The sequence below is a fragment of the Peromyscus eremicus genome, unplaced genomic scaffold (assembly GCF_949786415.1).
Source record: "Peromyscus eremicus unplaced genomic scaffold, PerEre_H2_v1 PerEre#2#unplaced_72, whole genome shotgun sequence".
In the NCBI taxonomy this organism is placed as follows: domain Eukaryota; kingdom Metazoa; phylum Chordata; class Mammalia; order Rodentia; family Cricetidae; genus Peromyscus; species Peromyscus eremicus.
The window spans coordinates 27417-39264 of NW_026734313.1; the positions used below are offsets into that span (position 1 = coordinate 27417).

At 47.5% G+C, this 11848-nt stretch overlaps 1 protein-coding gene across 2 annotated transcripts; it reads left to right on the forward strand.

The window, feature by feature from the left end:
* Positions 1-610: 610 nt before the first annotated feature.
* On the forward strand, positions 611-2136 carry Rpl28 (ribosomal protein L28). 2 transcript variants are annotated; one of them, XM_059252537.1, is made up of 5 exons: positions 611-713; positions 1031-1119; positions 1219-1342; positions 1665-1783; positions 1998-2136. In XM_059252537.1, the coding sequence occupies exons 1-5, from the start codon at positions 638-640 to the stop codon at positions 2085-2087; spliced, it is 498 nt and encodes a 165-aa protein (XP_059108520.1). In that variant the 5' UTR covers positions 611-637; the 3' UTR covers positions 2088-2136. The 2 variants fall into 2 exon arrangements, with proteins under 2 accessions (XP_059108520.1, XP_059108521.1); XM_059252538.1 differs by lacking the exon at positions 611-713 and adding an exon at positions 746-770.
* The last annotated feature ends 9712 nt before the right edge of the window (positions 2137-11848 follow it).

Below are 11848 nucleotides of genomic sequence, written 5' to 3' on the forward strand. Positions count from 1 at the left end.
CACACACACACGTAAAACACCAATGCAGGCCGGGCGGTGGTGGTGCACGCCTTTAATCCCAGCACTCAGGAGGGAGAGCCAGGAGGATTTCTGTGAGTTCGAGGCCAGCCTGGTTTACAGAGCAAGATCCAGGACAAGCTCCAAGCTACACAGAGAAACATTGTCTCGGAAAAAAAACAAAAAAACAAACAAACAAAAAAAAAAAAAAGTAATGCACATAAAAATAAAATTTTAAAAATCTTAAAATCAATTCTAAAGCCTGGAGTAATGACGCACTCCTGGAATCCTAAGGGAGGGTGTGAGTTCAAAATCAGTCAGACAAGAGAGCAATAGACTTTTTTGAAATGTTTACTTAGTGCCCGCCATGTGACAATGGCTCCTTGAACACACCAGAGCGACGGTCTCGGTGGCTCTGCTTTCGGATCCTCTCGGAAAGCCGGGCACTGAGTTCCGAAAACTTCCCGAGCGCCCACCGCAATGTTCCACCGCGAGAACTCGCCTCCGGATCTCCAGCCGAAGACTTCCGAAGGTTCCCGAGCGGAACGCGAAGAGACCGTCGAGACGCCTCGGAGGCGGAACCCAGGGACGGGAGGAAGCTGGGTGGCCGACTTCGGGAGCGCCCAGGGAGGAAGCGGAAATGCGTTGCCATTTTAAAGGCGTCGGCCCGCCCCTAGCGCTCCTCTTTCCGTCTCCGGCCGCCGTAGGGAGAGGAGGTGAGTGCGAGTCGTCTCGTCGTCCCTCGTGGCCGCCATCTCGCGCCCGCCGCCTCGGTCTCAGCCTTTTTTTCTCTCCTTGTGCCCAAGTGCCATTGGCAGCCCTCATCGCCACCGGAAGTAGAGCCATCTTTTCCCTTCCCCCGCACCTTTCCGTCGCGGCCGCCTTAGTTCGGCCTGCCTCCTTTGGTCAGGCATTCGGGCCCGACGGAGCCCTTGCTCGCTGTTTCCCGACGGCGTTCCCCTTTACCTAGGCGTCAGAGCCTCGCTTGCTTCTCTGCTTAATTAACGTCTTTCACGTGCGCGTTCCTCCGCAGCCGCCGCCATGTCTGCGCATCTGCAATGGATGGTCGTTCGGAACTGCTCCAGTTTCCTCATCAAGAGGAATAAGCAGACGTACAGCACTGTAAGTGGGGCCCGCGTGGGAGGGGCGCCTCGGGACCCGTGGTCGTGGCACCTTCGCGTGTCTCCCGGACTCAATGCAGCATCCCCTGCACCTCTCCAGGAACCCAACAATCTGAAGGCCCGCAACTCCTTCCGCTACAACGGGCTGATTCACCGCAAAACTGTGGGAGTGGAGCCCGCGGCCGACGGCAAAGGGGTCGTGGTGATCATGAAACGCAGATCGGGTGAGCCTTTGCAGACAAGAGGCCTCCTTGCCAGGGCTCACTGTATCCCTGGCGTTGAGTGTTGGCCAGGGAAGCCCCCGCCCTTACCCTGTCTTGCCCGCAGTGTAAGTCAGGACTGGATAAACTCAGTGCTTCACTGAGGAGACTTTTTAAAAGAAAGGAATGGGTTTTCCACGGGCTTCGGTGGAGACTGACACCTAGTGGGTGTGCTGAATGGAAAGGTGGAAAGACAGTTGGGTTTGGGTGAGGTTCTGTGTTCCCATCTGGGAGATACTCTGAAGGGCCCACACAGGTGGACTGATTCCTAGGCTCCCCGTACCAGGTCAGCGAAAACCAGCCACTTCTTACGTAAGGACCACCATCAACAAGAATGCACGGGCCACCCTCAGCAGCATCAGGCACATGATCCGAAAGAACAAGTACCGCCCCGATCTGCGCATGGTGAGTGATGGATGAATCTTTAAGGCTGGAGGGCAGCTGGCACTGCACCAGAGGGACTGATGCAGGCCTGGATACTTGACTCTGCTTAGCTGGAACTAGACTGGAGAGTCCTCTGGTTTCCCCAGCCCTTGGTCAGCCTCCCTGTAGGCCTTAGGAAGCAGGCAGCAGTAAGTGTCTTTGAGTTGGTGAGCTAAGTTCCCTCTCCTGTCCTCAGGCGGCCATCCGCAGGGCCAGTGCCATCCTGCGAAGCCAGAAGCCCGTGGTGGTGAAGAGGAAACGGACCCGTCCCACCAAGAGCTCCTGAGCCCTACACCCCAGAAGCAATAAAGAGTCCACTGACTTTTTCAACCATCTCCACTGGGCCTCCCTCCTATTTTGTGGCTCACTGAGCTGTTCCATCAAATTCTTATTAATGTTGGGCTTGTTCATCTGAAGGGGGTGCTTGTCAGGCTAGACACATGGGGAATGGAGCGTTGGGTCATCACTCTTTCTAGCTTGCTGACTTCAGGTCTAAATTTCCCTTTGCATCTAAAAAATTTGTCTTCTGCCTGGAGGAATTCAGGCTTTAAAGCTGTTCACAGGACCGTCTGGGTACCACGAAGAGTGAAGCAGGAAAGACAGGGCTGGGGACTGTAGAGGACCCCCAGTTAATTCCCTTAGGGTGAGGATGAATGACTGCTGTGTCATTCTGACCAGTTGACAGTGTGAGATGTGCGGAGCCTCTGCCTGAGATGGGGGCTGTCTTACCAGGTCCCAGTCCTCGGACTCATTCCCCACTCTTCAGTTACCATCCTCGTCAGAATGAAGTGAGTTAGAGGCTGCGAGTGGGTCCTGTGTGCAGTGAGCACTCAGTAGGTAGAAAGTATGTTCATCTGACCTGTGAAACAGTGACAGTCTCCCAGTATTCTAGCTGTCAACTGGGGCTTCCTGCTGCTGTGGTATTAAAAGTTTTTTTTACCGGCTGGGCGGTGGTGGCGCACGCCTTTAATCCCAGCACTCAGGAGGCAGAGCCAGGCGGATCTCTGTGAGTTCGAGGCCAGCCTGGGCTACCAAGTGAGTTCCAGGAAAGGCGCAAAGCTACACAGAGAAACCCTGTCTCGAAAAACCAAAAAAAACCCAAAAAACAAAATAAAAAGTTTTTACCAAGCCGGGCCTTTAATCCCAGCACTCACTGAGATGCACCTGCTTCTGCCTCACTAGTGCTGGGATTAAAGGTGTGCCCAGCTTTTCCTTGAGATTTTTTTAATTGGGGTATAAATGATATTTGCCCTCTTTTTAAAAAAAAATAGGGATTTAGCTCAGTGGTAGAGCTCTTGCCTGCCAAGCACAAGGCCCTGGGTTCGGTCCTCAGCTCCGGGGGCGGGGAGGGGCGGGGATGAGGATGTCTGGTGTCCTGCTTTATATTTAAGACCGGGTCTCATTAAACCTGGAGTTACATTGGAAGGCAGCAAGCCCCAAATTCTTGTCTCTGCACACCTCAGTGCTGGGGGTTACAGTTGTGTCCACGAATGATGCACAGGGCACCACACGTCAGAAGACAACTTAGTGCTTTTATCCTTGCACCTTGAGGTGGACTTTGGGGATCAAACTTGGATTGCTAAGCTTGAAAGGCAAGCTGTTACTTGCTAAGCCATCTTGTTGGCCTATGACTACCTTTAATTTCTTTTTTTCTTTTTGAGACAGGGTTTCTTTGTGTAGCCTTCCCTGGCTGTCCTGGAACTTGATCTGTAGACCAGACTGGCCTTGAACTCAGATTCCCCCTGCCTCTGCCTTCCAAGTGCTGGGATTAAAGGCATAAGCCGCCACCACTGGGCTTAATTTTTATTATTTGTTTTCATGAGATAGGGTTTCTCTGTAGTTCTGGCTGTCTGTAGACCAGGCTGGCCTTAAACTCAGATCCTCCTGTCTCCTGGGATTAGAGGCGTGTGCCATCACATCCAGCTATGAGTGTCTTTTTAATGTGGGTCCTCATGCGGTCTCTGCCTCAGTGTTGGGAATACAGTTTATGCACCATCACAAAAAGTTCAGTCTTGCCCCTGTGCATAATACAAACATATAAAACATTAGCTGGGCGCTGGTGGCGCACGCCTGGTGCATGGGCAGGCTTTTGGAAGCTCGGTGCCTGTGGTGTGGCACCTTGGACCTGCCTGAGAGGGCACCACTCTGCCGACTCCCCATGGCAAACCTTGATTTGGAGGATGTGGGCAGGGTGGCTTGGGAGGGAGGGCTAGGGGGTGAGAGGAGGTGGGATCTGTGGGTGCTATGTAGGGTAAGTAGAAAATTTCTTACTTAAAAAAAAATATTAAAAATAGAAAAGCCGGGCGATGGTGGTGCATGCCTTTGGGAGGCAAAGGCAGGCGAGTGAGTTCGAGGCCAGCCTGGTCTACAGAGTGAGATCCAAGAAAGGGGCAAAGCTACACAGAGAAACCCTGTCTCAAAAAAACCAAAAATATATAAAGAAATTTTAAAAATAAAATCTTAAGAAAAAAAAAGTTCCGAGAATATGAAGGAAAGAGAATTCTATCGACAGGTGTGGAATCTAGCCTCATCCCTGATATACAGCAAGATCTCATCTTTAGTAGAGGCAACATCATTCTAGATGCTATGAACAGTGTGACCCTCATGATTTTACATGACCATTTAAATGTGTTTTTTAACTTTAATTATAATACTAAAAACCTTTAGTGAAACAGATTGGATGGGTATAAGTATTTTTTTCATATATTCTGGTTATCTCAAAATAAATACTGTTGAAATACATGCTTATGGCAGAAAAAAAAAAAAAAAAACTACACAGAGAAACCCTGTCTCAGAAAAACCAATAAATAGCCGGGTGGTGGTGGCACATGCCTTTAATCCCAGCACTCGGGAGGCAGAGGCAGGCGAATCTCCTGAGTTTGAGACCAGCCTGGTCTACAGAGCGAGTTCCAGGAAAGGCACAAAGCTACACAGAGAAACCCTGTCTTGAAAAAGAAAAAAAAAAGAAAAACAAATAATAAAGCACATAAGAGCCAACCTTGGAACTTCCGCACGGCACCTGGGGTCTATTACAGTTCCTGCTGTGTAGCAGGTGCTCAGTAAATACCTGTCACTGAATGAGCAAAGAGGCCAGATCCATTTCACCAGCTTTTGTTAACTACTCTCCATGGAATCACACAGGAAACAATTCCCAGCATCTTTGTATAACACATCAACATACCAGGCCTTGGAGTTTTAGGTCGGGAGCCAATCAATAGGCAGAGGGCACCGGCACAAGGGAGTCTCCTTCCTTCCACAGAAGTCAAATTGATACAGTGATTGTGCTCATTAATCAGGCAGACAGATACATTTACAAGAGAGGCGTTCCAAGGCCTCAGTTATCTTCAGTAGGTCAAGGGCCAGAGAGAAAGACAAGTCTTTCTTTGGCATGAGCAGCATCTGAGTGACCAGGTCGGCTGAGCTAACGTGTACTGTGCACCCTACCCTTGTCTTAACTACACCAAACAGGTGTTAAATACAGAGATCCAACTATGGGGATGCTGTCTATAGACACTGTTCTTTTTTTTTTTTCAGTTGGCCATCAGACTAGTTTGGGCTCAGGCATGAACCACCATACTTAGCAACTTTCACAGTTTTTCTGTGTACCCAAAACTGGTGGTGGTACACGCCTTTAATGCCAGCACTCAGGAGACAGAGGAAATCGGATTTCTGTGAGTTTGAGGACAGCCTAGTCTACAGAGCGAGATCCAGGACAGGCACCAAAACTACATGGAGAAACCCTGTCTTGAAAAAAAAAAAACCAAAAACCAAACACAAAACAACTTAACCAAACACACATACATGTAAATATGTTCGCACAAACGTTCACCTCAGACTGACCAGTCAGTCTGGCTGTACTTGAGCATTTACGTTGATCCAGTGGGCCACCTCACCAACCCTACATATTTAAGCTTGTTGCATTCATGTAGACTTTACAAAATGCACAAGATTCCTGGTAACACTGGTAGTCTCTGATTAAGGAACCTAGGTGTAAAAGAGAGGGCGAGAATGAATTATTACAATGTAGAACGAAAGTAATTTTTAAAAATCTGGGCTGGCAAGATGGCTTAGGAGGTAAGGGAGAGCGCGCCTCTAAGTCTGAGGACCTGAGCTCCATCCCTGGAAAGCATACACAGGAGAGAACTCCTGCAGCTTGTTTTCTGGCCTTTACATGTACAATGTCACATGTCCACACACAGACACAACACCATACCTGTAAAACTTTTTGCATTTTACGTGTGTATGGTTGAGGAAGAGAACAGCCAGAGGCATCTGGAAGGGACCAGACTGAACTAGGCCGTGAGAAGGGGAGGGGGTGAGAGGGGAAGAAAAGAGAGGAACCTTGGATCTAAAGGCTGAGAGTGGTGGGCTTGAGGCAAGAATGGCTGATTATATAGTGGGAAGGGAAGCCGAGCCAGCCCCCTGGAGGGACAGGTTTAGGGTAGGGGTCTGGGTGAGAAGTGCTTGGAGGAGCCACAGGTACTGAGTGAGCTAAGTCCTGGGTTTCTCTGAGACCTAACAATTGTGTGCATACATATGTGTGTGTTCTGTGTGAATATTTGTGAGAATTTATAAGGATTCTGGGGATCTGAACTCTGATCCTCACCCTTGTGTAGCAAGTCAGCAATCTCCCTAGACTAAAAATTTTTTTAAGTTTTTTTGTTTGTTTTTGTTTTTTGAGACAGTTTCTCTGTGTAGCTCTGGCTGTCCGGGAACTCACCCTATAGACCAGGCTGGCCTCAAACTCAGAGATCCGCCTGCCTCTGCCTCCCAAGTGCTGGGTTTAAAGGCACGCACCACCACTGCCTGGCTAAAAGATTTATTTTTATATGTAGGAGTATTTTGCCTGCATGCATGTGTACCATGTATGTGCCTGGTACATGGAAATCAGAAGGTGGCTTCATATGCCTTAGAACCAGAGTTAACAGACTTTTATACGCTACCGTGTAGTGCTGGAAATTGAACCCAAGTCCTCTTAACCACTCTCCTCCTCTCCCAAGACTAAATTTTGCATTAAAAAAAAAAAAAGATTGCCAAACATGGTTTGGTGATATGTGCATTTAATCACTTGAGATGAAGAAGCAGGCTGATCTCTGTGAGTTTGAGGCCTGGTCTATATGATGCATTTCAGGCCAGCCAGGGCTGTCTTAAAATGGGGGAGGGGGCATGGTTAGATAGCTGTCTGGTAGTAAGGGCACTTGCTGTCCATGACAACCTGAGTTCAAACCATGGACTGCACCTGATTAAAGGAGAGAGCTGGGGGCTGGAGAGATGGCTCAGAGGTTAAGAGCACTGACTGCTCTTCCAGAGGACCTGAGTTCAATTCCCAGCAACCACATGGTGGCTCACAACCATCTGTAGTGAGATATGGTGCCCTCTTCTGGCCTGCAGTCATACATGCAGACAGAACACTGTATACTTAATAAATAATCTTTAAAAAAAAAAGAGAGAGAGAGAGCGAGCTGACTTTCTCAAGTTGTCCTCTGACCTACACACACACATAATAACAAATGTATCACCTGTCTTTCAAAATTACTTTTAAAGGCTGAGTGGTAAGGTGCACCATCTTTAACCCCTAGCACTTGGGAGGCAGAGGCAGGCAGATCTCTATGAGTTAAAGGCCAGCCTGGTCTACAGAGCTAGTTCTAGGGCAGCCAAGGCTACCAAAGAAACCCTGTCTATAAAAAAAACCAAACCGGCCGGAGGTGGTGGTACACGCCCTTAATCCCAGCACTTGGGAGTCAGAGCCAGGTAGATCTCTGTGAGTTCGAGGCCAGCCTGGTCTACAGAGCAAGATCCAGGACAGACACCAAAACTACACAGAGAAACCCTGTCTCAAACAAACAAACAACCCAAAAAACCAAACCAAACAAACAAACAAAACTTAAAAAAAAATTGAGTGTGTGTGATATGATGTGTGGGTACAGTAAGTGTATGACAACTCTGTGGAGTCAGTTCTTTCCTTCCAGGCAAAGAGGGTAGGTCCTGGGCATCAAATTCAAGTCCTTAGGTCTTGGCAGTAAGTGCTTTACCAACTGAACCATCTTGCCAATTGTAGTTTTTGCCATTTTTTTTTTCCCCCAAGATAGGGTTTCTCTGGGTAGCCTTGGAGCCTGTCCTGGAACCCACTCTAGACCAGGCTGGTCTCCAACTCACAGAGATCCGCTTGCCTCTGCCTCCTGCATCAGGACCGGGGTCTAGTGTAGGGGGCTATTCATCTTGGAAGCGGGGTGCGGCTGGAAAGAGAGCCGCCCTGAGAGTGGGGATTAAAGGTGTGTACCACCACTGCCCAGCAGTTTTGCAGTTTTGAATGGGTCATATTCATGTGGTGTTTCCACCTTCCCTTTGGAACATCTGAAGCTGGCAGAAACAGCTGGCATGTCATGTACAATGCATGCTGCTTTTCTTTTTCTTTTTGGTTTGTTTTGATTTAACAGAGTCTGGATATTGGGGAAAACTCTGAACATAAGATGTAGAAACATAAGAGGCATGAGCAGTCTGGAGGGTGTTCTTCCAGACGACCCAGGTTTGATTCCTAGCAGCCACATCGCATCTCACAGCCCTCTGTAAATCCAGGCCAAGAGATCTGACTTTCTTCTGGCTCCTGAAGGCATCAGGAAAAGAAGTAGTGTACAGACATACATGCAGGTAAAATAGCAGTAACTGTTTTTTCCCCCTTCAAGACAGGGTTTCTTGTGTAGCCTTGGCAGTCCTGGAACTCTTTCTATAGTCCAGGCTGGCCTCAAACTCACAGAGATCCTCCTGCCTCTGCCTCCAGAGTGCTAGTTAATTAAAGGTGTTCGTCACCGCCTTAAGGCACCAATACCATTTTTAAACAGTACATAAAAGTTTTATTTTCTTCTCTCCTGCTCTCCCTTCCTCTCTCCTTGAAACAATCTGTGGCTTTGTCATCCAGGTTGGCCTTCAATTTGAGGATCCTCCTGTCATCAATCTGATGAATTCTGTGAGTGTACCATTATGGCGAAATTTATGCTTTTTTTTTTTTTGAGACAGGGTTTCTCTGTGTAGCAGTCCTGGCTGCCCTGGAATTTGATTTGTAGACCAGGCTGGTCTCGAACTCACAGAGATCCTGTCTGTCTATGCCTCCCGAATGCTGGAATTAAAGGTGTGAGCCACGGGCTGGAGAGATGGCTCAGAGGTTAAGAGCACTGGCTGTTCTTCCAAAGGTCCTGAGTTCAATTCCCAGCAACCACATGGTGGCTCACAGCCATCTGTAATGAGATCTGGTGCCCTCTTCTGGTCTGCAGGGATGCGTGCAGGCAGAACAATGTATACATAATAAATAAATTTAAAAAAAAAAAAAAAAAAAAAAAGGTGTGAGCCACTACTGCTTGGCTATTTATACCTTTTAAGAGGACAGTAAAGTTGGGTGTAGTGGCCTATGACTATAACCCCAGCACTTGGGAGGCCAAGGCTTTTTAAATGGCTGTCATTTTGCCTTTAGTTTGAAGCCAGCCTGGACTACCAAGTGAGCCTCTGCCTTAAAACAAACAAAAAAGAAAACCTTGCAAAACGTAACACCCATGTAATAAATACCAAGATAAAGGAATCGAAGACTGATTTGAGCATAGTGGTTCCAGGGCTGAAGAGACAGCGATAGGATGAATGTTGTGAGTTCAAGGCTAGTAGGCTATGTGTCAAGATTTTGTCTTAAAAAACCAACAAACCAAACCAACCAAAGGAAAGAAAGCTAGGACTGCTCCAATAGCCACAATGAGCTCTGTCTATAACAGTACCATGAGTTAAGTGGGAACAGTTTCCTTGTGTCCTTTTGTGCACTGTTTTTATTTATAATCCTTCCCCCTCCCCCGCAAGAGCTGAGGACCGAACCCAGGGCCTTGTGCTTGCTAGGCAAGCGCTCTACCACTGAGCTAAATCCCCAACCCTATAATCTTATTATATATGTGTGCATGTGTGTGTGTGCACTATGTGCATGCCTAGTGCCTGCAGAGAGGAAATGGCACTGGATACCCTGAAACTGGAGCTAGAGATGGTTGAGATGCCTTGTGAGTGCTGGGAAAGGAACCTGGATCCTTTGGAAGAACAACCAGTGCTCTTAAATGCTCTCTCTCAGATCCCCTGTTGTGACTTTTATGCCTTAGATATATATATGCTTTGAAAATGTATGGCATATGCTGGGCAGTTATGGCGCATGCCTTTAATCCCAGCATTTAGGAGGCAGAGGCAAGCGGATGTCTTAAATTCGAGGACAGCCAGGGCTACATAGAGAAACCATGTCTTGAAAAGTAAAAAAAATACTGTATTTATTTATTTGTATATGTATGTTTGTGTGAATGCCATGATACGTATGTGGAAGTTAGAGGACAACTTACTGGAGTCAGCTTTCTCCATCATATGTGGGTCCCAGGAATACAACCCATATGGTCAGGCTTGGTGACAAGTGCCTCACAGGCTGAACCAACAGCTTGAGGCCCTTGGTATGTATAATTTGTTTATTTGTATCTTGGACTTCCAACCCTACTCCTCCACCTTCCTGAGTGCTGGGATTACAGGCCTATAGGACCACACCGATTTTATGCAGTACTGGGGACTGAACCTAGGGCCTTTTGAATACCAAGCAAGCACTCTATCCCCTTTACATCTCCAGTTCTTTTACTTCTTTTATTTTCATGTGTACTATCTAAAAATATTCATTTTTCTTGTGGTGCTAGCTGAGGATTGAACCCAGGGCCTTGACTATGTTAGGCACATGCCTAACTAAACTCTTTGTCAATGCCTTTTTTTTTTTTTTTTTTTTTTTTGGATACAGGATCTCACCATGCAGCTAAGCCCCTGCTGACCTGGAATTCAGTATGTTGACCAGGTTGGTCTCAAACTCTGAGATTAGCCTGCTTATGCTTCCCTGGCACTGGGATTGAAAGTGTGTGCCACCATGTCTGGCTCTTTTGCTTGGTTCTACTTTTTGTTTTGAGGCAGGATTTTGTTAAACTGCCAGGCTGTTTTTGAACTTTCTCTGTAGGCCAGCATAGCCTTGAACTTAAGCCTCTCAAGTAGCTGGGATCACAAGCCTGGTCCACCAGGCCCAGCCGTCGTCGTCGTCTTCTTCTTCTTCTTCTTCTTCTTCTTCTTCTTCTTCTTCTTCTTCTTCTTCTTCTTCTTCTCTCCTTCCTCTTTCTCTCTCTCTCCCCATCTGTCCATCCATCCATTTTTTTTATTTAGGTAGCCCTGGCTATCCTGAAACTCACGCCGTAGACCAGGCTGGCCTTGAACTCACTGAGATCCACCTGCCACTGCCTCCCAGTGCTGGGATTAAAGGCGTGGGCCACCACTGCCCAGCTCATTTTTTTTTTTTTTTAAGACAGTCTCCTCAAGTCACTCAAGCTGGCCTAGAACTCTGTAGCCCAAAAAGCACTCAAACTCAGCCTCCCCTGTTGCTAGGAGCACAAGTCTGTGCTCCTATAGGCCGAGCTGCAGCCTGGCCCTTGACCTTCACCAGAGACAGTTTAGGATGAGCAGGTTGGGGCTGGAGGTGTAGCCAAGATGGTAGAGCAGCTGCCTAGCATGCATGAAGCCCTATAACCATGAACTGGGTGCAGTGGCACACTCCTCTAACTCTAGCACTAAGATGGAAGACTATCAAAAGTTCAAGGCCAGCTGGGCGTGGTGACGCACACCTTTGATCCCAGCACTTGGGAGGCAGAGCCAGGCGGATCTCTGTGAGTTCGAGGCCAGCCTGGGCTACCAAGTGAGTTCCAGGAAAGGCCTGTCTTGAAAAACCAAAAAAAAAAAAAAAGTTCAAGGCCATCCCTTTCTACACCGAAAGTTTAAAGCCACTATGGATTACGGGAATCTTGTCTTAAAAAAATAAAGTAGCTACTGATTATTCTAGTCCTACTGACTTCATTGGTCAGTTTCAGTTCATTCTTATACATGTCATTTTACAACATGCAGCTGTATTCCTACTTTCTTCTAACACCCCGGTACTCAGGATTGAACAGCATGTTATGTAAGCAATCCCCACTGTGCTACATTCATTCATATATATATTTTAATTAACGCTTTGAC